This window comes from Falco punctatus (genome assembly GCF_963210335.1).
Source record: "Falco punctatus genome assembly, chromosome: 1".
In the NCBI taxonomy this organism is placed as follows: domain Eukaryota; kingdom Metazoa; phylum Chordata; class Aves; order Falconiformes; family Falconidae; genus Falco; species Falco punctatus.
The window spans coordinates 12,622,878-12,650,210 of NC_137580.1; the positions used below are offsets into that span (position 1 = coordinate 12,622,878).

Sequence of the window (27,333 nt, forward strand, 5' to 3'; positions counted from 1 at the left end):
CAGTCACCCATGAATGAAACAAGTAAAGCAGGCCATTTTATGTACACGCTGTATGTAATGTAAATATAAGAAATCACAGTCTCCACTGGTATAAATACATGGAAGGGTTTGCAAGAAAGTGTAATATCAGCAGGAACTCAACTCCATCCCTCCACCTAAGCCACACTGCATTCGTTTAAAAAGCAAGAAACTGCACCAAAATCAATGCACTTAGGTAAATTCAGTGCAAGTCACTTCAGAAGGAATCCTGTAGTAGAAAAAAAAAAAAAAAAAAAAGCAAATGACAATATGTTGCCAGTAATTTAGGTATCTGGGAAGTGAGAAGAAATGTCATAGTTTTCTATATCCAAGATTTTGCAGAGATTTTATCATCCTTTCTCAGGTGGCATCAAACCCATTGTTCTTACTTGTCCATGTCTTGCAAGTTCACTACTTAGTATCTTCATTACATAGGATTTATGCACTAGCATTACTATGTGTAGTTGCACTCTCACAAACTAAATTGTTTCTGGGGCAATGTATTTTCCTGAGTTTAAGCTTCATTTGTTTATTAAATACATGCATGAAGCCTAATGGTCACATATCAGTACTTGCATTCTTAATTGTGATGTCCTCTGCAGTCTTTAACTCCCTTCCATAGTGGTAAAGTCCTAACTTTGTTCCCATAAAAAAAAAATAAAGCTTTACCTATATTAATTAAAATTCAGTATATATGATTTTAATCTATATTTCAGATATTTCTGGATGCTACGTACAAGTAGCTTCTGAAGTCACACAGAAAGGGCAAAATTAGCAACAATGGGTAGTTTGAACATCATGTCCTTGATAATGTTTTTTTACAAAAACCTACGAATTTTTTCTGTCACATTTTCAACTCTGCAGAGAATATCATAAGCTGTTGAACATCTTTCATCTTTCATTTTAATGCACATAAACCTTGATCCAACCATACTGACAAAAGTTTTTGGCTTGTCAGCATTTTCCCCAGTTTGGACATTATTGCAGTGGCAATTCAAAGGGCTGCCGCTGCTTTCTGCTCCGCGCTAGGACATGGCCCCGCAGTCAGTCATTGGTCTTTCTCTGTGCTGATCAATCTCAAGCGGGTTGTGAATCCCCTTGAATAGTAACAAGACCTGCAAGTCATAGATCAAGGGTAGCTAGACATGCTGATGATAGGAAACACTGAAGCTTTCACACAGCTAAAAGTCACTTCACACGCCTTCCGTTTCCGGGAAGCTTGGACCTTCTCATCTCCCTGTGGATGGGCCTGGCCCGGCCATGGGTCTGAGCAGCTGCAAAGTCACCCTCACCAGTCTCTGCTTCTGTGGGCCACTGTTTGCATCTGCGAGCTAACCCTGCTTCGGACCCTGATTACAGACAATTCACCTGAACTGCTCACTAGATGGAGTTCACTGGCCTGATACTGGAAACCCTGTCCATAAACATCTTATATTCAGCTCTTTTCAGGGATCATGTAGTACACACAGATAAATTACCAGGGAAACAGAGAGGACTGGAAATGCCTGGTACATTTCTGCTGCTACATGCCATTGTATGATTTCCTACAATGAATTTCAGTGACTTAGGCTAGACAGTTACAAGGCAGAGGATAGAAGAACTCAGAGAGAGCAGTGGAGGTTAAAAATGGGGAATCTCTATTCTTACGCATACTGAGCGTTTCTGTGTCCTATGCAGCACCAGCAACAGCAATGGCATACCGCTTAGAGGAGGCTGCTGTTTCTGAGTGACAAGTACTCTGGGAAAAGGTAAGAAATAACAGATGGGGGGGGAAACTGCTGGTCTGAGGACAATAAGCTATCAAAAAAACCCAGGACTGAAATGACTAATGACCAATTAATGATAGCAAATTTCAAAACACTATCTTTTGATCAACTAGTCAAAGTTTTGATAACTCCCAGTGCATTCGTTCTTTCTGTACATAGTATGCTACATATTAAGATTCTCTACACATTTTCACACATTGACTTTTTAATGTCAGGGAGCGAGCAATATGTTGTGGGGTGATGTGGGAGTTTAATATTGCACAAGTGTGTCATAATATATGAAAAGGCTCTTTATATACCCTAGTAACGTGAAAGCGATGTGACAAAACTAGAGACAACCTTGAATTTGGTATAACTCCTAATTTAAAGTTAAACTACTTGGAGAAAGCCCTTTCCTTCCTTTTGGCTAAATACAGTATGTTGTGCAGTCTCTTAAATTTCAAGTGTTTAGAACACATTCTGTCCACCTGGCAGCTAAATATCTTGTTTTCTCTGTTTATAGAGAAATTACTTAGAATGGACTGATTTCTACCCTTGTCACAAAACCTCTGAGCATTAAACAGAGCAGCCGTATTACAGTTAAATGAAACTATGAAACATTATTATCAAAGAAGAAATATGACACATACATCATGGTTATTGTACTTGAGTATTAAACAGAAGAAAGGGAAATAATCTGATGGAATGCACATTGTTACTGAGTTGCATGCTTTCCTCTTTCAGCCCTCTCTTTTGCATGTTACTTCTTAGTAGGACTGCCTTATTTGTATTGTCATATGGGTTAGGATTTAATTCTCCTGCATTCCTGAAAGCTCCAACTACAAATGGCAATGTGAGCCACAAAGCAGTCTGTTAACCTCAGAGATGGTGTCTACATGGGCTAGGACTGAGAGATCTTGACAAATTGTTTTGATCAATAGTTAGCTTTGAAGAAAAGAAACCTCCCACCCCCCCCAGGTGATTCAGCTTCATTATTATTATGTAACATTTTGGTTCTTCAATTCACTGTTTCGGAATTTCTGTTGAGAAACACTTATAAAACGCTTGTGTAGTGAAAAAAGAAAAAAAATAATTGACCCACACATTTTGGACACTGTGCTCTAAACTGAAGAAAGGCACTACTTTCAGGGGAGTATCCTGAGCTACGGATCGTGGTTAGAGGCATGGCCAGTGCAGCCAGGGGTACTTAAACCCTCAAAAGGCTTTTCCCAGCCCTGTTAGCTGGCTGACCTTGACAGTGCCCTAGCTGGCATGTGAAACCTAACAGCTAAATGTGCCTGACAGCCAAGGCTCTAGCTACCCAGGCCAGAAAGTACCCAGTCATCTCAAGTCAACTGGTCAAGCACCTAACTTCAAAAAAGCATTTGCGTAGAGAACTATTCCTATGGGAACTAGCCAGCTATTTGAATAAATATTAGATTCACTAATAGTTTTGTGGATTTGGCATGTAGCGTGGACTGCAAGGGTTTTGTGGTCTGGCCACTGCACTGAAGGTTGATGAACAGAGAAATAACACAAGTATAACTTGAGAGAACTGCTCTAGTGAAGGCATGCCTTTTTTTGGGGTGTTAGCCAGTTTTTTTATTCACATATTTATTTTATTTTGTGTAGAATTTTCTGTATCTATCATGCAATTTAAGGAGCGACTATTTTAGGAAAACATCGAGGCTGCAATACTGCATCAATTATGTCTGAATAGGATAGTGCTTGTTCACAAGGCACTAAACAAAACACTTAAGATTCTAGGTTTCTCACTTCAATTAAGAGCTGCACATTTCTGTTAGCTTTTTCTCACAGATTCAGAAACATATTTCCATTAGTTTTAAGCATTAAATACCTTTCCCTTTGTTTTGTCTTCGCTAACTTAGCAATTGATATGGTTTTGCTTGGAAACACTGTATCTTTAACCAGGAATAGCTCATGCTTAATGGCAATAGTTGATAAATTATAACATGCCAGAAATATCATGCATGCTTTTGAAAGGCAGAATATTAATGTCTCTCCAGATGTCTCTAGAAATTAAATAGCATTTTTGAGTTGCCAGAAGGTTTTAATAACCAATCTGAAGAGTCTATAATTTAGAACAAATTATAATTTAATATAAAAAAAATATCTATAGTCCTGCATCAGCCATGAAGCTGAAGCTGCCTAGATTTTCAGAAGGCACACATTGCCACCTCGTATACCCATGCTTAGTCCATTATGTGTTCTATTACAACAATAACTCCACCATAGGATTATTTGTTTATGTGTTGTTACAGTGCTGGTGCAGGACGGCTCCCAGATTCAGTTATGTGTTCAATTTGCTGAAGATTATAATTTCCAGAAACGCACCTTCCTAGCATGTATCAGAGACATCTACATAAGTTCCTCATCACACAAGTTCCCTGCTGTCCTCTCCTGCTCAGGAGTAAGGTGCTCTGCTGCTGGCCACTATCCCTAGAAGCAAGGCTCACCTTAGCTCAAACAACACGCAGTCATCAGGAATGCTGGTGGGATGGCTGGGAGGTGACTCCTCAGAGGCAGAAAGCTGTTTCCCCGAGTTCGCTCCTCTGGCTGCCATACTGGGAGTGGGTGGAGCTGAACTTCTTGCCTGCTTATCGGCTCTTTATATCCAGTCTGTCACCTAGAGGCAGAAAACAACAGTTCTTTCATTTTCCTGTGCAGAAATTAATGAAATTGGTAATTGAGGGTGTAGTAGTTCAGCCCTGCAGCAAACATTCAAACACAGCAGGAACACTATAATAAAAAATACTCGGGGAAGAGACACTATTCAAATTACAAGTACTGTTCTCTGCATCTGCCTGTATGATTGGGTTCAGGTTCTCTAAAATTTTTGGAATTAATTTAAAAAAAATCATTATGCTTATCAGAGCATAATGTTTTATCAGAGAAGGACTCCAAGACTTTTTTTTTAAAAGAACTGATACAGTAGGTGAGAAGCGTAGTGTAGTCCCTCCTTCAAGCATTCAGAAATTTAGCAAAGAAAGTTCGCTCAGAGCTGGGTCTGTTGGGGGCCACGGTGAAGGGATCTGGCTCTGCAAGAGCTGCCATTTTTTTCCAGACTACCTTCAGAAAATATGACATTTTTGTATAAGCACCCATATCAAGTTGCTCTGGAAAAGCTTTCCTCCCTCTCACTTCTTCACTCTTGCTCCTGTAGCAATACTTCCTCTCCTGGCATTCAGCTACAGAACTAACACCAATTCCAAAGCAATTAATTTCATGAGAATACAGGCACACACTTAAGGGTACCACAAACCCAGACTTGTTGGCTGTCCTGCAGCCATACAAAATGTTTGGGCAATGTTGCTCCAAATCAGGATGGTTGTGTTTGAATTCTTGGTTACCCTGTTTTGTTTTCAAAATGACATTCATGCATCTGTTTTCAGTTCACTGTTTGGATGAGAGATAAGTTATTCACATTCTTTGTCACTGCACTTATAATACTAAATTACAATTTAGTAGCTCGTTACTGAGAGTAATTGCCAACATCTTGCCAAATAGCCTGTGTCCACTATAAATGAAACTTGCATAAATTAGAAAGGGGTATTTTGCTCAAAGACAGCATAAGAATATTTTATGCTATAAATGAACACCTTGATGTGGCTAGTAGTGTTTAGATTACTATAAAACATCCCTTGTGTAATTAGGAAGCACATTTTTGTGCAATTAAGAAAATGAATGAGAATTAAATTTTGAGAGAGTGCAGGTAGTATTGCCACCCTATTGTAATGTAATACATGCTGACACTTGCATGATTTTTATATACAGCTACTGCAATGTTTAGGAATGCTTTTTACATTAAGCTAGAAAGTGATATATTTTAACTTCAGAAACGCCAGAGAAACATCGTTCTTAAAAAAAAGAACAGAGAGGAGTTAAAAAAAATATTAAATCCACCCTATGTACAGTGTTTCTATTTTGCAGTGTTCAAAGGAAGCTCTTTGGAAATTGGCTTTAAAATTTTTTTAAATATGTGATTCCTCCCCTTTTCCCACAGTATATAATTCATGAATACCTAAAGCTCTGTGTGCTTGTTTTTGGCTATTTGCTTATAAATTTTTCCTAGCTGAGAAAAATCTGACAGATTGTAGTATAGCAAAGGTATCACATTAAAAAGCAAAGACAAATGGAAAACAATCTATTTGCTTTCAGTTTTAAAAAGTGACAATTATGAGAGACTTTGGGATCCCAAGTCCAAATACATACACTCACATGTGTACTTGAAATCACTGTCATTCTTTTGAGCTGGAGGAAACTGAAGAAATGGAGGTTCATGATCACTTCTGACATAAATGAAGTGCCCATGTCACAAGCACTTAATAAATGCCTATGTTCTTTTGGTTTCAGTATTTATCTAGGGTGGTGTTCTTTCCTGTGGTGCTGCTACCTCCTTTTGGCTTTCATTTTTGTACTCTGTCATGGTGAGAATTCCAGCTAAGTCTGTACGTTTTTTTGCCTCTTTCAAATACTGCCCAGGTTTTTAGCAGCTGCCAGCTGAGGCAGATTTCACCTCTCTTGTCTGCACAACTGCCTAAAAAGCGATATTAACACTCTATACTGAGACAGAGTGCAAGGAGTGTCAGTAGCTGCTTTTCTGGAGACACATGTAGAGTGTGATGTGAGAGAGCCAAGAGTCCCTGGAGAGCATGAAATTCTGAGTCTTGTCTTGTGTTAAATTGCTGGAAGGTTCTTTGCAGTGGTAGTGACTGCAAACCAGATCCCACACAGCAGCTAATCAGTGTGGCTGCCTTCCACTTCGGTGCCTTCTCTGCAGAAGTGATGCTGGACTCAAGCGTTGGATCACAGGATACAGTGCACAGGGGTGCTGAGAAAGGGCAGCAAGCTGCCTCACATAATGAATTCCTCATGCAGCCATCTAGAACTACTGTCTGAAAACGCTCAGTTCCAGTCCTTGTTTCATCTGGCAGCTGCTCAAGATACAGAAGTCTTACTTAGGTCCTTAGGTAGATTTTCTGAATCTGGCTGTAATAGAATATCCCAGCACAGGGAACTAATGGGTGTCCTTCACCAGGTTTTATAAATAATGTTCCTGAAAAAATGTTATTTCACTGAGAAACAGGAAAGAAACGCCCACATCTAGAAATGAATTTCTTCTTCAGTAAGGAGACAGAGCCATTTCTAAAACTCTCTAATTTAACCTGCAGAGTATTTTTACCACCTCACAGAAAGTGAAATGCACAGAATAACAACCAGCACCCAGAATTACACAGAAGAGGACGGAAGATGTCTGGAGATGGAGAGGAAGTATCATATTCACTGTTGCCCTTGGAGTGCATGACTCTTAGAGGTAATTGATGGTTCCTGGAAACCCAAGAGTACTCCTAGGGAGATGCTGAGCCTCATCTTCAGGACATTAAAGTTTAGCTCAAGGTAGAAAGGTTTTTCACTGCGAGGTGTCTAAGCAGGACCACAGGTACTGGAGTTCCACTTTTCTTAACAGCTAAAATCCACAACTTTTGAGTTCATTACAAATTGCAGATTTTTTCAGCTCCTTTATAAGTACCCTCTTCTGATGTCACCTAGGGCTATGACACCTCTCTGTCCTGTTGTCCCACAGCAAGCCATATGCTGTACCTTTTGGAGAAGCCCCTTTTTGTCCTGGCCATCCTCTATCCACGTCTCTGCTCTTCGTTCTTGGTGTTGCCCTGAGAGGTAACTTCCCTTTCTCTTCTGTGGTGGCTGCTCCAGTAAAACACTGTTCAGGCTGCAGAAAAGAGGAGGAGATAGCATAAAGCTACACTGTTTGCTTCCAAGGTAAGCAGCTCTTCAGAACTGTGGTTGGGAGGCTACACTTGAGTTCCAAAGGGGTGAGGGACCGTGCAGAGGCAAGGGCACAGTGTGGTTAAGAGGTAACCATGTGTAAACATCACACGGCTTGGAACAGCAGGCAGCTGCCTCTCATGTTGTCACTTGCCTGCTTTCAAATTCACAGCCATGTGTCTTTCCCCACATTTTGGGCGGGCTTTTTTCCAAATTTGAAAATTGCTCAGAAAGGGCAGTGGGAAATGCCTACTATTTGCTATTTGTGGTGAGAATAATTTCCACACCGCGTTAGTAAGAAGATAGTCCTGTATTATTATATAACTGAAAGTAAAACAGAACGGAGAAGGGGTGGAGCGTCTGCGGCTGTCACTAGTGCAAACTTCATCCTAACTTCTGTGGCAACCTACTGCACAATTTTCCTGAGACTCGTGAGTATTTTACAGCTTTTAACATTCTTTTGTTTTTCTTTCTCTCTTTCTTTTATTAAAACAATGAGGGAACTTAGATTTCAATTATTCATATTTTTTTTTAAATTGTCTCATAGGATTTGTTATAAAAAGACATAGTTTAAATATTATATTTAGCCTTGTACCCAGCACCTGTTTCTCTATTTCTGCTGTGCAGGAGACATCAGCAAGTATGGAGAATTGGTGCTAGCCAGTGAAAATTTGTCATTGTTATCTAAGAAATTCATACAGCAAAAAAGAGAAGAAAACAAAGATACTGCTGTGAGCCTCATTAACATAGCAAGAACAGAGATATAAAGCTGGGAGAAAAGTTATTTACCATCTTAGTGTATGCACTGGAAAAAGCATTAAATTCAGGCAGGGAACGGAAAATCTGTAGTCAAGTGGAATCCTACTGCAGTGATACAGAGATACAGTGGCTAACAACAGTGTAATAGGGAGACATGAGCCAGTCGTAAACCTGCGTAAGCGAATGCATTTATGAGTCTGTTGTTAAGGATACCACTTTGCACTAATGAAACTAAAAAGCAGGAGTAAAAAAATGTGTGGGGCAGAAGCTTGTGGAGGATTCTGTTGTCAAAACCTGCAAACTTACTTCTGTAAAAGCCAGCAATAGGAAATTTTCCTGCAACGCGCACAACCACAACCTTGTGGTTCTTTCTGTAGGCAGCAGGTATATTTGTGCTGCTTACTTTTTTAAGAGTCTGATATTGCAGAAGAAATTCCTGGTTATAATTTCACAATGTTTTGCTATACTTTCCAAATAGTAGCATGGTACTTCTTCCTTCGCCTGTTTGTGAATGGGTTTATTTCTACTTACGGTTACTGATTTATTTGACACGTACTAGACAAACGGAAAGGTATCACGTGGTGATTTTATTTTGGAAGGAGATACTTAATTATAAATTAACTTAGTATAAACAAGCGATCTTTGCAGAGATATCACATGCATTCTCTGGGAGCCTGCTGGAGCGTTCTAAACCCTAAGAACGTGCAGTATGACTTGGGAGCCTGTCGCAGTCGCTTCACCTCTGCGAACTCCAACAGCCCAGGTCAGCTTTGCCAGCTCTTCAGACCGACCGGAACTTTCGGAACCGGCGAAGCGGCGCCGGTGCAGGCGGGACGGGCGGCGGGGCGCTTAGAGCCGTGCGCGGGGGGTTCCCCGCACCGCGGGCACCTCGGGGGGGTGTGGGGGGGCAGAGACCCGCCGGGGGGGCGCGGGAGGTGGGGGCAGAGACTCGCCGGGGGGCCGCGGCTGGCGCCACACCGGCTGACGGGACGCGGAGTGACGGCGGCCACCGCCCGTCCCCGGCTCGGGGAAGCCCTCAGCGCGGCCGAGCGCGCCGGGCAGCCGGGCCGCAGGAAGGGCGCGCAAGCGCTGCCAGCTCGGGCAGGGAGCAATGGTGTCCGGCCGGCGGGAGGCCGCGCCCCGAGCTCTGCACCCGGCGTGTCTGGCCGCGGCTGCCCGGGCAGAGCTCCGGTGGGACCCCGCAGCCACCCCGGCGCGGGGCTGCCGGCCGTGCCCCGCTCTGTGCCGGTACCGGGCGCACCTGCGGGAGCGCCGGGCAGAGGCGCCGCGCCGCTCGGTGGCAGGGCGCCGGGCGGGGGGGTGGGTGGGGGGTGAGGGGTATCGGGGACTGCGGAGAGAGGGACTGCTGGCATCCCACCTTGCCTTTCCCGGGACGCGCCCGGGCGCGGGGTAAGGAGGGTTCCCTGTCCTCCGCCTGGCTGAACACACGGACTTAAGGGACAGGACGCCCTCGGCGGCCGCCCCACCTTCCCGTGCGTGCCAGGCGTGGGACTCTGCCCGCGGCACCGAGCAGTAACGAGGACAGCGGTTCAGCCAGCACGGCGGTGCTGCTGGGCTTGTCAGCCTATGGCCTGTGTCAAAACTGCTTCCATAAAGAAAAAAAGACGGGTCAGCGTCACAGGAGACCCCCTTCCGAAGGGAACAGGAGGCCCTGCATGCACAGTGGTGCTGCTAGGGCGGGCTGCTGGCTCCCTGGGGCCGGGGCTAAAGGTGTGAAGGGAACGCTGCCTGCTGTGGTACAGCCCTCGGGTTTCCCCCCCGGAAAGGGAAATCCATTACTGATTTTTCAGGTAGGCAGCAATGAAGTTGCAAGAAATCTGAAGGCAACTGAAAGTCGTTGGGGCCTTGGGACACCTGGTTAAGGGAACAGGAGCACAAGCAGTGCTCTCCTCTATTCTTCCACTTGCAGGGAACAGTGAGGGAAGAAATGGGAATAGCCAGCAGATCCATACCTGGCTCCAAGCCTGGTGTCACTGGCAGAATTTTGTTTTTTTTGATAATGGGTCAGTTTACATGACACCAGGCCTGCTGGCAGCAGACAGGGCATGCCTGTCTCAAAAGGGGAAAAGGATCTTTGCACAGGAGTTAGCAGGGCTCGTTATAAGAGCTTTAAACTGGATTTGAAGGGGGAAAGGGCTAAAACCAGGCTCGCTAGACAGGCCTGGGGGCTGCACGCCAATGTTTGAGGGATGGTGTGCTACAAAGGTCCTTGGGTCTGCTCTCTCAGCCGAGGTAGGGGATGGAGACCCATATGGCAGCAAAGATGCAGGGGTTAGTGACGTGTTAGAGACCATGGAAGTGCCTGAGAACAGTCGCGCAAGCAGCAGGGCTTCTCCCCCAGAAAGGCGGCGGGATCGCTCGCCCAGCTGAAGTGCCCCCACACCAACGCACGCAGCGCGGGCAGCAAGCAGGAGGGGCTGGAAGGCACCATGCAGCGGGGAAACTGTGATGTAGTTGCCATCATGGAAACACGGTGGGATGAGTTGCACAACTGGAGCGCCGCAGTGGATGGCTATAAACCCCTCGGAGGGCAGAGGCAAGGAAGGAGAGGCGGTGGGGGAGCCCTGTGTGTCAGGGAGGGTTTGATTGTCTAGAGCTTAATGACGGTGATGACAGGGTTGAGCGCTTATGGGTACCAATCGGGGGGAAGGCCAACAAGGCCGATATCGTGGTGGGAGTCAGTTATAGACCACCCAACCAAAATGAAGAGGAAAATGAAATATTCTAGAAGCAGCTGGGAGAAGTGTCACAATTGCTAGCCCTTGTTCTCATGGGAGACTGGAACTTAACGGATTTCTGCTGGCAATACAACTGCACCACAAAAGTGGAGAGGAAACAGCCTGGGAGGTTCCTGCAGCGTGTGGGAGCTAACTTCTGACACAGCTGGTCAGGGAGCCAGCTAGGCAGGGTGGACCACAGAAGAAGAACAGAGAAGGACTTGTGGGTGGTGTGGTGGCTGGGGGTCGCCTTGGGCATAGCGATCACGAAATGACAGACAGAGTTATTGATTCTCAGAGAAGTAAGGAGGGGAGGTAGCGGAACTGCTACCTTGGACTTCTATGGGACAGACTTTGGGTCTGTTTAGGAGCCTGGCTGACAGAGTCCCTCGGGAAGCAGCTGTGAAGGGCGAAGGAGTCCAGGAAGGCTGGGCGCTCTTCCGGAAGGAAATCTTAAAGGCGCGGGAGCAGGCGGTCCCCATGTGCCAAAGGACAAGCCAGCCGGGAAGAAGAGCACCCTGGCCGAACAGAGAGCTTTGGCTAGAACTCAGGGAAAAAAGGACAGTTAGTGACCTTTGGAAGAAGGGGCCGGCAACTCAGGATGTCTATAAGGGTGTCCTAGGAAGAAAATTAGAAGAGCCAGAGCCCAATTAGAACTCACCAAGGCACCTTCAATCATTTGCCAGCAGTCCTGGCTAACCGGGGAGGTCCCAGAAGTCGGGCCGTTAGCAAACGTGACGCCCATCTACAGGAAGGGCCGGAAAGAGGAACTACAGGCCGGTCAGCCTGACCTTGGTGCCGTGGAAGGTTACGGCGCAGATCATCTTGAGCACCATCACATGGCCCATGCAGGACATCTGGGGTGATCAGGCCCAGCCAGCAGGGGTTTATGAAAGGCAGGTCCTACTTCACTAACCTGATCTCCTATGGCAAGGTGACCTGCCTAGTGGATAAGGGAAAGGCCGTGGATGTTGTCTACCTGGATCTTAGTAAAGCCTTTGACACCGTTCCCTGCAGCATTCTCCTGGAGAAACTGGCTACTCGTTCATTGGTCGGGTGTATTCTTTGCTGGGTTAAAGCTGGCTGGATGGTTGGGTCTAAAGAGCTGTGGCGAACGGAGCAACATCCAGCTGGTGGCCGATCAGAAGTGGTGTTCCCCAGGGCTCAGTACCCGGGCCAGTCCTGTTTAATATCTTTACGAGTGGTCTGGACAAGGGGATGGAGTGCACCCCCGGTAAGTTTGCAGGTGACACCGAGCTGGGGAGGAGTGCTGATCTGCTTGAGGGCAGGAAGGCTCTGCAGAGGGGTCTGGACAGGCTGGATCCATCAGCCAAGGCCAATTGCATGAGGTTCACCAAGGCTCAGTGTCAGGTCCTGCACTTGGGTCACAGCAACCCCAGGCAACACTGCAGGCTGGGGGAAGGAGTGGCTGGAAAGCTGCCTGGAGGAAAAGGACCTGGGGGTGCTGGTTGATGGCTGGCTGAACACAATGAGCCAGCACCGTGCCCAGGTGGCCAAGAGGGCCAACAGCATCTGGGCTTGTATCCAAAACAGCGTGGCCAGCCGGACTAGGGCAATGATTGTCCCTCTGTACTGGGCACTGGTGAGGCCACACCTGGAATATTGTGTTCAGGTTTGGGCCCCTCGCTGCAGGAGGGACACTGAGGGGCTGGAGCGTGTCCAGAGACGGGCAGCGGGGCTGGGGAAGGGGCTGGGGCACAAGTGTTGTGAGGGGCAGCTGAGGGAACTGGGGTTGCTTAGGCTGGAGAAAAGGAGACTCAGGGGAGACCTTACTGCTCTCTACAACTACCTGACAGGAGGCTGTAATCAAATGAGCATCAGACTCTTCTCCCGAGTAACAAGTCACAGGACAAGAGGAAATGGCCTAAAGCTTTTCCAGGGCAGCGAGTATTAGACAGGATATTAGGAAAAATTTCTTGACTGAAAGGGTTATCAAGGATTGGCTGCCCAAGGAATTGGTTGAGTCACCATCCCTGGAGGTATTTAAAAGATGTGTAGATGTGGTGCTTAGGGACTTGGTTTATTGGTGGATGTGGCAGTGGTAGTTAATGGTTGGACTTGATGTTCTTAAAGGTCTTCTGCAACCTAAACTATTCTATGGTAACTTACTGTCATTAAGAATGTTTGAATTCTCTGGGAAGGAGAATATTATGGTCAGATCCATTCTGAGGCTTCCCAGTTCCTCACTAAAAATAGAAGGGCGTCACTGGGGAGAGAGGCACAGGCTGATGTGAAGTAATTAAGTATACCACATAATGCTAGATTTTTCCTAAGAAGTGCGAAGTACCTTGTCAGTTCAGCTTGCAGACTCTTCCAGGCCACGGCCAGTAATGCATTTGACACAAACTTTCCAATGTGAGGTGCACAGCTCTGTCAGCCAAATGTTTCCCTCTTCTATCCTCGCAGAGTTCAGCTTGCTGTAGCCAGCACAGCAGGGAGAAAGACAATCTGGAACAGTCCCCCTATAAGACACACAGTTTTGTCAAAATAATGTTTTGTGGTGTAAAGAGGATCACTGTTCTGCAGGCCAGCACAGTGTTATTGCTTGCAGGCATCAGTAAAGCATAGCAACCCAACCTCAGTTGTTGGAAGGAACTTGTTAGTTTGCACAGAAGTACATATTTTATTCCTCTTGGTTTTTACATGACATGATCTTGTTGCTATATCCTCTTTCATCACTGCAGCATCAACGGGAGCTAAAACCTGGAAAAGTAAATACCCTTGCATTCACGTTTTTCATGAGGTCTTTCTTTGCGCTTAAAAGCTCATAATGGAAGATAGTAACTTTAAAGGTTATTTTAACTACAGGACTGTAATACATTGCCAATTCTCATTATTATAACATATTTCCAATTCTCTACACCAAATCATACTGTGTTAGGCAAAGCATGAACATCTCAAACATGTCCATTTGCTGTGCATGCATGCTAAAATATTTCTAATTTTCAAAAGTATTTAAAAAGTAATTGCTCAGAAATGGAGGGAGTGGGGGGTAAATCCCTACTATCAGTTATTTATTATCAGCTACTTATTACTCAGAGAAATGTGTATGAAACAAAATCTTATTTTCTTACAAGTAGTTCCCAAATTTAAAGACAGTCTTCTTACTCAACCCCAGATTTCCAATTCTCATTTTACAGGCTTTGGTAGGACAAGAGTTCAGTCCAGGAATAAATGCTGACAGATGAACAAACAAGCTGATGTATTTGTCTCTGCAAAGACCAAACTCTGGTAGAAAGCACTATCGGTAGGTCCTCGTGGGAATATATGCTCAAACTCCTTTTTGAGCAGGAGTTCCAAGGGATAGGACTATGTTGGAAGCCCCTGATACCTAGACACACAGATTAGTCTTTCACAGACAAAAGGAATTCCGATTTCTTATTGTTAATCCCAGATCAATTTACCTTTTCACTGCTTCTGTGCAAACCCCTGAACCTTAGCCACCGGTACCCATCTCAAAGATTCTTGCATGCTGAAGGCTCCTCTGCTTTTTCTGGGTCAGTGCTGTTCCCAAGATGGTGCTATAATGCCATGCTCAGAATGAACCTGAAGGAAGGACTATAAGAGAAAGACATTTCATTCAAGATGCCTGTACAGTGTCAGTGTAAGCGGAGATCCCACCTGGTGGGGGCTGAGTGCCACTTTTGAGATAATATTCTGCACATCTCTCTGCACCACATGAGAGGTCTAGTCTGGTATTTGCTCCATGTCCTTTAACTGATCTGGGGCCTGTTCTCCACCATCCATCAGGATTTATAGGCGGCTGGGGCTAGATTTTTGTAGTGCGATGACAACAGAAAGAATTCAGGCACCTCAGCAGCTAATAAAAGCTTTCCATCTTCCATTCATAAATTAATGTGCTAGTGTAAAATAAGGAAACTGATTCTTTTTTAGCTTAGAAATTAGTGAAGAGCAGCAGAAATATTTGGAAGCCAGCAGGAGATGTACTATATAATTAAACTGTTGTCCTTCCTGATAGGTTATTATCAGCAGGTAATAAGATGTATGCATCATTGCAAATCATCTTAAAGTATTTCCTGCTATAACAGATGAGGTATGTCTTTAGTGGCAGTATAGGGTGATCACTCAGACACTGTTGCCATTATAGCTGCTATAAATTAAAACTTAACAGTTTAATAGTTTATCAATTAACTCTAGTGCCAATGCTTAAAAATTCTTTACCAAAAAATGGCTGTTTTTTTCACCCACTGAGGAACTCTTTAAAAGCCTGCTTTATATAAATACCTATAGACTAGAAGGGTTGCACCCTGTGACAGTTATAAAAACCTTATACCGAAGCTGCTAAATCAGCACACCCATGACCAGAATTTTTCAAGTGTTTTAGGGTCCCTTCTTGTAAATAAAAATACAAGTGAATCAAATTTACTGGCTGTATTGCCATATTCTAAACTGCTAGCCAAAAATGGTTCCCACTGCACCTTTCCCTGGCTGCAGACTCTGCCAGAAGGCTGTGAATGTCAAGTGCTTAGCAATTTTCTTCCCTAGAGTTTAAGCTATAAGCAAAGGCCATGTGGAGAAGTTTATTGTCTCCGCTGGAGAAAGGACTTGAGCTCTTTGGCAAAGTCAGGTCACCGTCTGCCGCAGATCCTATTTGTGCAGATACAAAATATGACAATGCAGTTACTGAGCTAATTATCTTATGAACAACTTGTGCAGTAGAAGACCCATTTTATGTAAAGGAATAACAACACTGACAAGGTTTCACTCTGCCCATCTTAAATATATTGTGTTAATATTATTAACATAATACCAATTCTGTAACCAATATGATGGAAAATTAGGCATGAACTCTGTGGCCTCTTTTGGTGCTGCATTGACTGATTAAGAATTATGGTACCTGTGTGTACCTCTGGCAAGTGACCAAGTGTTACTGTCTGCCTGCAAAGGGAATTAGGAACCTTAGCTGTCCTTCCAGGATTAAAGAGCAATATTGCAGGAATATGGAAACCTGGTGCGCCTGACATCTGAAAGCTGCTGGACTTACCAGTTGGTGGTGACTACCATCAACCTGTTTGTAACAAGCTCACTTGTTCAAAACCAACTAGTTACATCTGTTTGTGTAAGCCATACTGGCCCTCTCCTGAGTCACGTAGCTACACTTTGAATGCCATTAAAATAATAGACATTTGCATACCTGTTAAAACCAATAAGAACATGGGAATGGGAGTGACAGTAACTCTTGCAGGCTCCTCTGTTGTAGCCTATGGCAGAAATCCCAAGAGTATGGTTTGTTACCCTGATAGTGTACTTCGGTAATGCTGTGGTTGCTAGGTGGAGTTTTTCTTTGTGCTGCTTCTTGGCAGAGTAAATACGTCAAATAGTGTTTCACATTCCTGAGGTTAGTTCTCATACTAGAGTTACCATGATTAGTTGTACTCAGTGCTGCCACGTGCCGTGTAGGTCACCGCCAGGCAGTGGAAGGGATGGGAAGGAGGGCAGCACTGGAAGCCCACCTGGGATTGCACTGGTTCCTGTTCTCATCCTGGGAATTCCAAGTGTAAACCTGACCTGTGATGACGAGCACTGGATGCTGTGATGACAAAAGTAATCACATCGGGGTTTACCTGCTGTCTTGCTGCTTACAGCTTTCTTTCACTCATTTTATTTAATTTTAAATCTTTTTGTTTAATAAAAAAAAGGTCTACAGTTGTATCATAGGCACCAGAAGTGTGACTTTACGCTGGCTAGAAAATATATATCTATATCTATATATATAAACCCAGCAAACCCAGGAAAAGCAGATACTCTCTATTTGATGTATTCTTTTGTATGGCCCCATGTCTGATTTGCTGCACATTCCTTGCATCATGTTGTAAATTCAGAAAAATTAATTTTAATTTTTTTGCCCTCCCTTTATGACACTTACCAGTATAGTATCCAACTGCTCCTTGAACATGAAGTAGTTAATTTCGCCCAGAAGTCCTGAGGGATAAGAAAATGGGAATTTTGCTTTACAAATGGAAAAAGACTGGAAGAGATTAGTGATTTTGGGTCCAGTATGTGATACCTGGAGATGGATTATTTTTTTTTAAAAGATTGTTTAGCATGCTGTAGGATTGTCTGTGTTCACATATAGCCCACAGTGTGTTCTGTTGCAGCTGTGAGAACTCAACGCTTTTTTGAACTAAGCTCTGTAGAGGGCACTAATTTCTTCTCCACTGGAGAAACCTGCATCTGAGCTAGCTGACTGTAGCGACTAGAAATATATATTTGGGGACCATGAAGCATTCATCCTAAGGAAGATATACAAAGCAACTTAAAGTCAAGATTTCTTGTAGGAGGGAACTCAGAAAAGGATTGTCACTTGTGAAAAATCTCGGTTAAGGGTCTTGCCCAAATTACAGGGAGATGGTGAGATGAAGGCAGGGACAGGACTGTTTCTCAGAGCTGTATTCAGCTACCTTTGTCATTGAACCCATACTTTTCTTTCTGTGGCCTTCTACCTCTTTTCCTACACAGCTTCATTTTATACATTTTTTTTTCCAGGAGCTTGGTCCATTTGGTGAACTGAATCCGTTTTGTTTATAAATCCTGTGACAAAATAAGGAAATCTTTACATCATACTGTGATTCAAGGTTTAATATCTTTTAAAATTAGGAATACATGGGAAGGAAGTGAGCATGGGCTTGAGTTTCAATTTCTCAAGAAGAATATGCTTTAGTGTTTATAAATGCTCCCACTTCTGCCACATTCAACCTTTCCTCCTTCCTTTCACCTCCACCTTGTCTCAATTCTTTGCTGTGCTTTCCATTCAGTCATACTACTCAAATGCACTGCTGTGCACCAGCAAGATCACTGATTTCTGATCCTCAGCCTTCACCACATTATTCCTGTAGGAAGCCTTTTCTTTTTTTTTTTTTTTTTTTTTTTTTTTTTTAATACAAAGAATTCTGCTTGCCTCTGAAGCTCTAAGATGGAAAACATTAATTGTGAAGAGACTGCTGGAGACCAGCTATACAGTGCCAACAAATCTTTTCTGCAATTATGTAGTCTAAGCAAGCCACTCATGACTTGGCCAAGTTTATGCAGGTTTTCCAGGCTGCCAAACTTGAACACATTACTAAAAAGCACAGCTTTAATTAAATGGTTATAAACATTTTCTTTATATGAAAGAAATGCACATTTCTGCTAATTTGTTTTTCGAAAATGACTGAACTACTCTTGATGGGACTTAAAAGAAAATTACTAGCCTAAGTAATTTCTAACAATTTCAGCTTGACCAAACTAAAAGCAACTGAAACTGCGTCCTACTGTTTGAGACCCAGCTGCAGAAGGTCTTAACAAAACAGCAGGCAATAGCCCTTCTACATATATAGAAACAGGACTGTGGTCCCAGCCCATATCTTTGAAATTATCAGTGTTTAATTTAATTTTCTAAGAAAATGCTTATGCAATCACATATCTGTGCATGTTTACATATTTCTGTCCCCTTCTTCCATCACAGTTTTTAATTCAAAGCCTAATTTCATTGAATAATTTACATTGGAAGAGGCACCTACAGGTCACCTCTTCCAGCCTCCCACCTGAAGCAGGGCTAACTTCAATGTTAGAGCAGGTTGCTCCAGGCGCGGCTGGTTTTTTAACACCTCCTGAGGATGGAGCTTCCACAACATCTGTATGCAGCCTCCTTCACAAACTTATTTTCTTGCAGAATGTGTTAGGATTCCTTTTATAAAATTGAAAGTACATTTTTAGATTAAAAAATAAAAATATTAATATTAATATCTAAATACCTTGTTCTGTCAACATGTCTTCATCATTTTCTGCTGTATTTCTTCAAGGTCTGCTATGAATACAAAACCAGTTGTTTGAAAAAAAAATTTTGCTTGTTTCTCCAACCCTAACACTTGCAAAACTTGAAAGTGACTCTAGGGGAAAAAAGAGTTTCTAAAAAAGAAGGGAACATTCCAATTAGGTTTTACTGTGTCACCTGTAAAAAGGTAATACAAAGGGGAATGAGCTGGTTAGACAGTTGCCATGATCCTTACTATGAAAACAGTGCTTAAATGAAGGTGGTGTAGTGAATTGCTGCTGACCCAACCTTGGTTCTGTATGGTTTACCTCATTTATTTTCTTCTAATTTATTCTACAAAATAGGGGAGAACAAAAGTAAAATCACATAGCTGGACTGTACTGTGTCTATGTAAAAGGCAACTATTAAAAGCAGTTGTCATGCTGTGTTGTAGTAATAGGGGGAAATCCTCCAGTTTATGTTGGCTCTTTATAAAAAACAGAATTATACTGATGTTACTGACTTCAACACTAGCTACATGTGCTACAACCTCTCTTCTGGTTGTTACCAGATGTCAAAAAAAGTTATCCTTTGATGACAATATACATTTTCCAGGGGACCCCCCCATATTATTGCAGTATTCAAAGATGGGCCTCTATTATCTAGTTAAAAAAAAAACCCTTTAAAAAACTCTGTGTCTTGTGCTTTCCATTAATTTAGAAGACTTAAAGAGGACTTGCAAGAGTTAACTTGCAAAATTTCAGTAACTTCCTGCTTTGAATACTCTTAATAGATGGGCTGAGAGCCACTCAGAACTCTGTTGCAGCATTACACATACATATTTTTTCCACATCTAGGTCCCACGGTGTAATTTCCTGATTCAATTCTATGCTCCTGTTCTGAGTAATGGTCCAGCAGGCAGGATGCTTGGGACAGCACGGCCAACACGAAACTCTGCTGGAACACTGAACAGGCTGGAGAGTCAGGTAAGTGTCACTTAAACAACATGACATTTTAGGAAATTTCAGCAAAGCTTTAAATGTTATTTTACAGCCCAACAAGAAAATGAGATGATAAAGCAAATACAGGGCTTGGAAACATTTCCAGTATTTTAGATGAGATCACTAGCATTCTATGTTTTCCTGCTTTGTTTTTTTCCACTCGTTCACTTATCAGAATTACATAGTAAATAGGTCTGGGTTTTTTTCACATTTGTGTTTTCCACAGTTTATTTGTGGCACAGCAAGTTCTAGCAGACCTTCCCTCTTGCTCTGACTTAACACCTATGTGTACCTGACGTTTTGCAACATGAGGCCACAACCCCTGACCCTCAAGGCTGTTTAATACAGGTTGCAAGTGTTCAGCCTCTGTAGCGCTCTTCACAGCTCCTCAACATGCAATATAGATGATTCTGTATCAGTTCATTTCCAGTAAGCAGCTTGGCCAGGTGACCTTGTAACCCTAAAGCATAAGGTACGCAGTACCTGCCACACTTGCACGCAGCTCCACACTGGCAGGCCAGTCCTCCCCTTACTCCAGGAGGGCTCCTTTCCTGGGCCTGTTGCTGAGGGACCTGGCAGCCTGAGGTGGGATTCTCCTGCTTTCAAACACTTGGTTGTCCCATGGCAACAAACAGAGCAGAGAGCTGCCTGCATGGTACCTTGCCATGATGGAAAAAAGGAAGTGCCCCAGCTGCGGGCCCTCACCGGTGCCAGGGCTGCAGCCGGGCTCCCAGGCAGGCACCATGCATATAGCCCTTCCACTCTGGCACCTCAACACACCTCCACAGCCCCATCCCACCCAGCCTTCCCTGCCAGCATGCTGCACTGTGGATGCGTAGGTCCCTGTGCAAAGCCGGTCTGCCTAAATACGCAGGTAGGGGGAAAAAGCCAAACAGGAATTGTCTGAATGGTCTTCATGCTAGTTATGGCAGTGAACTGTCCCTTAGGAGAGAGTGGATTTTTTTACGGCAAATTTTGATCAAAGCTTCTTCGGCTTCTTCAATTCTAGATGTATAATTGCTCAGACTTGAAATCATCACTCATCTTTTCTGCTGTCTTACCAGCTGCTTTTCGGCAGAAGTCACAGAAACAATCACATCAAAACCGAGTTAATCACTGATTACTGAGTGGCTTCATAGGACTTCACGTGAAGTGCCAGACTGATTACATCAAAATCTTAGCTTTTATTAAAAGCAGGAAATATATAGCTCTCCCGATTATGGAGAAAAAATTGGAACTCAAACCCCACCAATGTAGCCTAGGGAAAGTTGGGAGGATTAGAGCAAACAGCAGCAGTTTATGGAACAGGTGAATGATGTGGCATAGCTAAGTCACACCCCCAAATCTCTCCCATGTATTGAGTCACTCATTATAAGGTTTGTTTTTTGTTTTTATCTAATTCCTTACCATTCTGCTGTTTGTATTCTCTTGGGAGACTGTGTGAAAAGACAAAAGATCACTCTTGGGAGATCATAGTATCTTCCACTTATTGTCTGGCTTCAGGTGTCTGCTAGTACTGTGATCTCGACTACTGTATGGACCTACTTGCCACAGGCCTCTCAAAATTACACCTTGTTATGGTGCTCCCACATCTACACCTCCTTCTTTCTAGTCTACACTTCTACCATCCCCTGCATAATCTTCCATCTCTCCACACCAGACAATAAACTCCCTGGGCCTTTGTCACTATGTTTTTAGTCTCCTGTCCATGTTGTCATATAAAAAAAAGTGTGTCCTGGCGCTTCTCAGATGGTGCTGAAGATGATATATGATACTTGCAGAGCAGGTCATAACCCAGTGTCATGAGCAGGTACAAGTTACTGCATGCTAGTTCTTGCACAATGCTTGCCTGTAGCACATGTGAGTCAAGTTAAGGATATTTACTCTTCTAAGCCTGTAAAAATAACACATGCATGGCAAGCAAATAAGTTTCTATTTATGCTAAGCATTTCAAATATAAATAAAGCCAGTGTTATTTTGACTGTAGTATTCCCCCTACTACTCTTAAAGAATAAAAACCCCATTACTCATGTAGCAAGATGCATACACAGGATTGTGTGACTATCTCACTAAGCAAGCTTGTTTTGCCCTTTGGTCATAGTAATGTTGCCTCTTTTATAAGTTACTTATTTAATCTCCTTCAGCCTTCATGATAACTTAAAAGAAGTCTCATGTCTTCTGGAAGCAATTCTTTTTGCTTCCAAAGCCAGTGAACCTTTTAAAGTACAATGGTACCACTACCCCTCTTAAAAGTATGTGCAAGTTTATTCATCTGGCATTTATGCTGTTACTTGATCATCTCTTAAGTTAATCATTTTATGCTATTTCTCATATGTATACACAGTGAATGATATAGCTATGAAAGTACAAACAAAAAGACAACATCCTTTGCAATATAGCTTAGTGTCTAAAAACAGATGTAACATATAACCATTAACATCTATGTTGTGCCTATTAAAAGAAAAAAAAAGGTGCCAATAAGTTGAAAATAGTAAATCATGGTAGAATAGTCTACTATGAGGAAAAAAACATCTGCTGAGAATATATTATTGTGCACTCTGCAGTAGTTTTGCAAATATTTTTTTCTTTAAATCTTTAGTGATCAATAAAAATTTAAACTGGATGATGCCTTCATCATTGAGCTATCTTCTCACTTATTTTTGAAAGACCATTTATATAAAATGCTATCTTAGAAACCGCTGCACAAAAGTTAACTGAGAATATCCTGATATTGTTGGAAATTTCAGAACAGTTTCCAGAGATCAGCCCAAAGTGGTATCACTCACTGCAGAGCAGACAGGTAGTTATAATATTATCAGAAATTTAGGAACCAAGGTTCCCAGTCTGTTTTCCAGAAATCAGATCAGCCTTTCATTACCAAAATTACTTTGAGTAATTGAATCTCTGTCTGTTGGACACTTTGTATGAGTTATCCCTTTATGCTAGAAGAAAAGATACCATAAAAAGTTCGAATAGAGTAGCTGGTCCTTGGGAACTTGACGGAGAAGCAGTAAAAGAAGATACTAAAGGCTCACAAATCATTACTTATCCTTAGTGTACTCAAGGGTGCTTCTGCATGCACTGAACTAGCCCCTGTCCAGTGCTAGCCTGTGGGCTGTGTGATGCTCTTAAGTGGTGGTTAAGGAGGTTGCTGAGTAAGAGAGTTCACTGACACTAATTGTTAATATAAACAGTTACATTGACATAAAACTGAGAACAAAGTAAAGAAAGGAGGGAGATGAAAAAAGGGAGAGGCATAGCAAATCATCAGAAGACAGTACTGAGAAAGATGGGAACATCCAGAAACAGCTGCTGGAGTAACTGCAGAAATGGTCGGTCCTGATGGAGAATATTCTGATTAAAATTCCAATCCAGAAAAGCCCTACAGACTAAAATTAATGGTATGCTGAGAACAGCTGTACGCTTTTCCCTGACTCAGGCTGCAAGATGATGAATCACTGACAACTCCACCTCTTTTCTGCCACTTGCCTTTCTGCGCATATGTTAAGGCAAATGTGCCCATTGCCCCTTGTCTGGTTGCTGGGCTCTACTGGTGATCATCTCCAGGCTAAACAGGCCCATGTCTCTAGCCTTTCCTCTTAAGGGAGGTGCTCCAGTCCCCTCATCATCTGCGTAGCCTCTGCTAGACCCTCTCTAGTAGGTCCTTGTCTTTCTTGAAATTTGTTGAATATGTCAGACTTGAGATCCTGAATCATATTAATCATCCACAATACTTCTCATCTCACCTGCTGTTGATCTGCAGATAAATATTTCATGTAATTTGAGAGGTATGCTATGGCACTTTAGACTTAAGTAATTTTTTCCTGTCTTTATTTGTGTTAGTTAGAATTTGCCTTTCACTTCACTTAATATCATTATTTAATTCATTAGAAATAATTTGTGCTTCCCCTTCCCAGCTACCGTTCCTTTTTCAAACAAGAAAATCTGCGATATGAGTTGTTTTTCATTGTAGATATCGCGTGACTCTTTTTCTCAGCTTTCAATATTGTCCCCTCCTTACAACAGTCAACAGATGATCCTACCACACAGTATAGCCTGTTTGTCAGCCTCAAGTCCTATATCTTATACCAGCAAATACGACATTATCTTTCTTAATCTTTCTTATATTTAGTGAGACCCAACAGAAGTTTTTTCTTCTCTCTGCTCTTCAAATCCCACTCACACCGCCACCTGGGAGCATCAAGTGAGGTAGCTGATAGGGTTTGGAAATTACAGAAGATGTCTGAAGAAATGGCAGACACAGAAAGAAGCAGGAGAAACGAGTACATTCTCTGGGTTGTAAGAGTTTGACTTTGGCCATTTTATCTACCAGTCTTTAATCAAAAAATCCTCAAAGGGCCAAATAAATTAGGACTAAATTTTTGTTTAGTAAGCAGAAAACAATAGATTCAGGCAATAGCAAGGTCAGGCGTAATCCAAATTAAGCAGTATCTTTTACTTATTCATTCTTCCCAGCAGCTCACCTTTCAGATGATCTTATGGAGATGCTGGCAACAGGCAACAGATAGTTAGATGTCCTTGGAAGTTTTTAATCTTCTTTTTCATATCCTTTTCCATCTTGAGAAGCAAGAGTCCACACGCTGTTACTGCAAGAGATTAAGCTGTGATATGCAGTTGTCATGTGTTATGAGACAAAGAGCTCCCTAAGAATATTGAAGAATCTTTTCTAGAAGTGTTAGGTACTAGGCAAAGAGCTCTAAAATAAATAAATAAATAAGACATCGGCATTTGGTTTTGTCTCAGAACTAGGAATTGGACTCCCAGAAGCCTCTTCTAGTCTGTGACATTAGTACTATGATACTGCCTAATAAACCAATGCCGTGTCTCAAGGCCATTGAAACCTAGTCTAGGTGTTACTGAGATTCTAACTGCAAAGTGTTCGGATTAGTTGCCAGCCTCCAAAGAACAATTCCACTGTCTGAACCCAGAGGAGAAACTAATGTGACTTCTAAGGAGTGGAATGCTTGTTCACCTGAAAATCCACACTGGCATTCAGAAGAATTCAGTTCGCTTTCTGAAATCTCTACAATTTCCGTGTGTGACCAGAGGCCTTTAAAGAAATATTATTGTGTCTCTGGCAGTAAAAATGACAGAACAACTCCTTCCTTTCTGCATTTTGTCTGACTTGTTGAGGTGTTTTGTAAGGTCTTTTGGAAAACTTCATCATTAATTACAGGTCTATGTAGTTCAGAGTATAGCACACTAGGTTCCATCTTAGTGGATGTTTTCAGTTGCTACCATTAGACAAAAAGTAGTATAGCATGAATATGAAGTATGTGTTCTCAAAAAATTTCAGTCTTTTGAAAATGCAGATGATATCTCTGCTTTTTTTTTTTTTCTAAAAAATGAGTTCAAACAGGCAAATACAATCTGTTTGTTTCAGTGATGCTATTATCTTTTCCTGATAGTAATTGTGCTGATATTCATGTGACTAAATAGCATATAACATTATTGAAATTAATTCCTATTATTTGCACTACTTTAAAAAAGACAAAAATAAGTCACACAGAGTTGGCTCCGTATTAGTGAAATTTTGTTAGTGAAATGTTAACCACAATTTGGAAATTACTCGATAAGTATCCTTTAACTGAGCTTATCCTCTGCCTGAATGTTAATCAGTATCCTTTGCAATTGTAAAACAAAAGGAATATGAACATGCTATGAATCAAGAAATTCATACCATTAGGAGATCATTACAATTAAATTAAAAAAACACAGCTTTGGGAAAACTGCTGAAGCTTTCCAGTATTTTTTTCCATTGATTTTCATCTCCTGTGCTTGGCTTTGTTTACTTCTGCTTATCTCCAGCAGACCCATGGAGGATAATTAAAAGCAGGTAGGAAATGTAGAAAAATGTACATCTGCCACATCACATCAGAGATGGTTAGGAGGAATGGGCAAATTCTTTTTTTCCAAAAATCTTCAAAACCATTCATATGTTACTGAGATTCTGATACAAGGTCAGAATATGTTGAAGAAAATTCATATGAGACCCAAAACATCACTAGAAAATATCTAAATAGATCTCACAGCTCTAGAAAAACTGCAAGGTTTTAGATTATTAAAGGGATGCATTAAGCTCTTCTATTTTGATTGGTGCATGAATCAAAGTGCTTGGTTCTATTTCTGCTAAATTACATTGTTAAATTGTTATTGTATTCACCCTTTCTAAAAGTAGAATTCAAATATAAAGGAGTTAATGATTTCATATGGAAAATATTTCAGAGAAAGAGACACGTACCTTTGTGAAGATTCTCTGTAGATTAACTTTGAGATTAAAACAAAAAGACTTTAGTGAGTCAGTCCAGCATTCATTTTCTGTAAAAGCTGAAGCAGAAGTTTATCACAGAACACACCCTTATTTAACTTGTATGGTAAAACTTGAAGAAAATACAGTGAAGATACTAAATTTGGCCTGATTTTGGGAGACATTTTCATTGATGACTTTATCTCAGGAATATCTCTACCCTTTCATAAAGGCTGGTATTTTTCACTGTAAAGGTTTTCAGGATGTAATGAAGCTATCAAGGTTTAGTACCGCATGATGAGAGAGACGTGACCCGTGTCTGCCCTCACAATCCTGATTTATGAGGGGGATTGGGATTATTCCCCTCACCAGAAAGACAGAGTATGCATATGTGTTGGAGGAAGAGTGATGTGCAAGCTGCAGCCGACAAAGACTGGAGGCAGATAGAAGAGTTGACTACTGTTCTCAATAACAAGCTCTGTATAAGAAGATGACTCAGAGCTCAGCTGTAGGTGCCTTGGATCAGGAGAGGAATTTGTTATTTCTGAAGGAAAACATAGTGAAGTTGTTGTAGTTCCATGATTTTTGTCTCATTTTCAAATGAAGGACTCTTGAAACATCTATGTTGTCTCTGTAAGTTATTATGAAATAATTTAGTACAAAATAGTTCTGATTACCAGCTTGAGGATGAAGGGGACCTTCTAGAGGCTTTGTTCAGCTCTGTGACTTCAGCAGTTGCTGGGAAATGTGAAAACAGCACCAAGAGCTAGAAAATGATCTTCATAGGCGGAACCTACCCCATGTTCTGTTGTGAATGTGATTTCTACTATATCTGTTCTATAACTGAACAGACACCTGCCTTGATTAGTCAAAAATGTTTTGGGAATATGACACAGCTGGGTCATCACAGACATTGATTTTATATGCATTCCTTGGCTGATGCTATCATTTCTTCCCGTAGGAGCCAGGAGTTTAAAATCAATCCATTTGCTTTCATTTCCTTACCAGGTAAAAGCAAGAAACTGGGAGCTAGAAAGAATATAGGGAAACCCTATATGGTGATGAGCTATGATGCACTGGTTTTGAATTCCCCATGGGCATAAACCCAGTTGAAAATTGTTATGGGTACCTGCTGTTACCATTTGCATTCTCTGTAGCTGATCAGAACACAAGGTGTAGCTCTCCTTTCTAGTATTCATATTTATCTTGAGCTTTGAGAAAA

At 42.2% G+C, this 27,333-nt stretch overlaps 1 protein-coding gene and 1 long non-coding RNA gene across 5 annotated transcripts in view; one reads left to right on the plus strand and one right to left on the minus strand.

The window, feature by feature from the left end:
• LOC308070073 overlaps positions 1-19,690 on the minus strand; it is a 35,862-nt gene extending 16,172 nt beyond the window's left edge. For both annotated transcript variants that reach the window (XR_013930609.1, XR_013930610.1), the window contains exons 1-3: positions 13,377-19,690; positions 7,386-7,515; positions 4,241-4,410 (exon numbers count right to left, since the gene is read on the minus strand). This is a non-coding gene — a long non-coding RNA (uncharacterized lncRNA). The remainder of the gene's footprint in view (positions 1-4,240; positions 4,411-7,385; positions 7,516-13,376) is intronic.
• IL15 (interleukin 15) overlaps positions 7,473-27,333 on the plus strand; it is a 39,031-nt gene continuing 19,170 nt past the window's right edge. The window contains exons 1-3 of one of the 3 annotated variants that reach the window (XM_080403254.1): positions 7,595-8,002; positions 8,979-9,093; positions 19,700-19,828. In XM_080403254.1, the coding sequence (XP_080259380.1) occupies positions 9,040-9,093; positions 19,700-19,828 (183 nt within the window). In that variant the 5' untranslated portion in view covers positions 7,595-8,002; positions 8,979-9,039. Of the gene's footprint in view, positions 7,566-7,594; positions 8,003-8,978; positions 9,094-19,699; positions 19,829-27,333 lie in introns of those variants that run through there. The other 2 variants (XM_080403256.1, XM_080403255.1) reach the window with 2 other exon arrangements.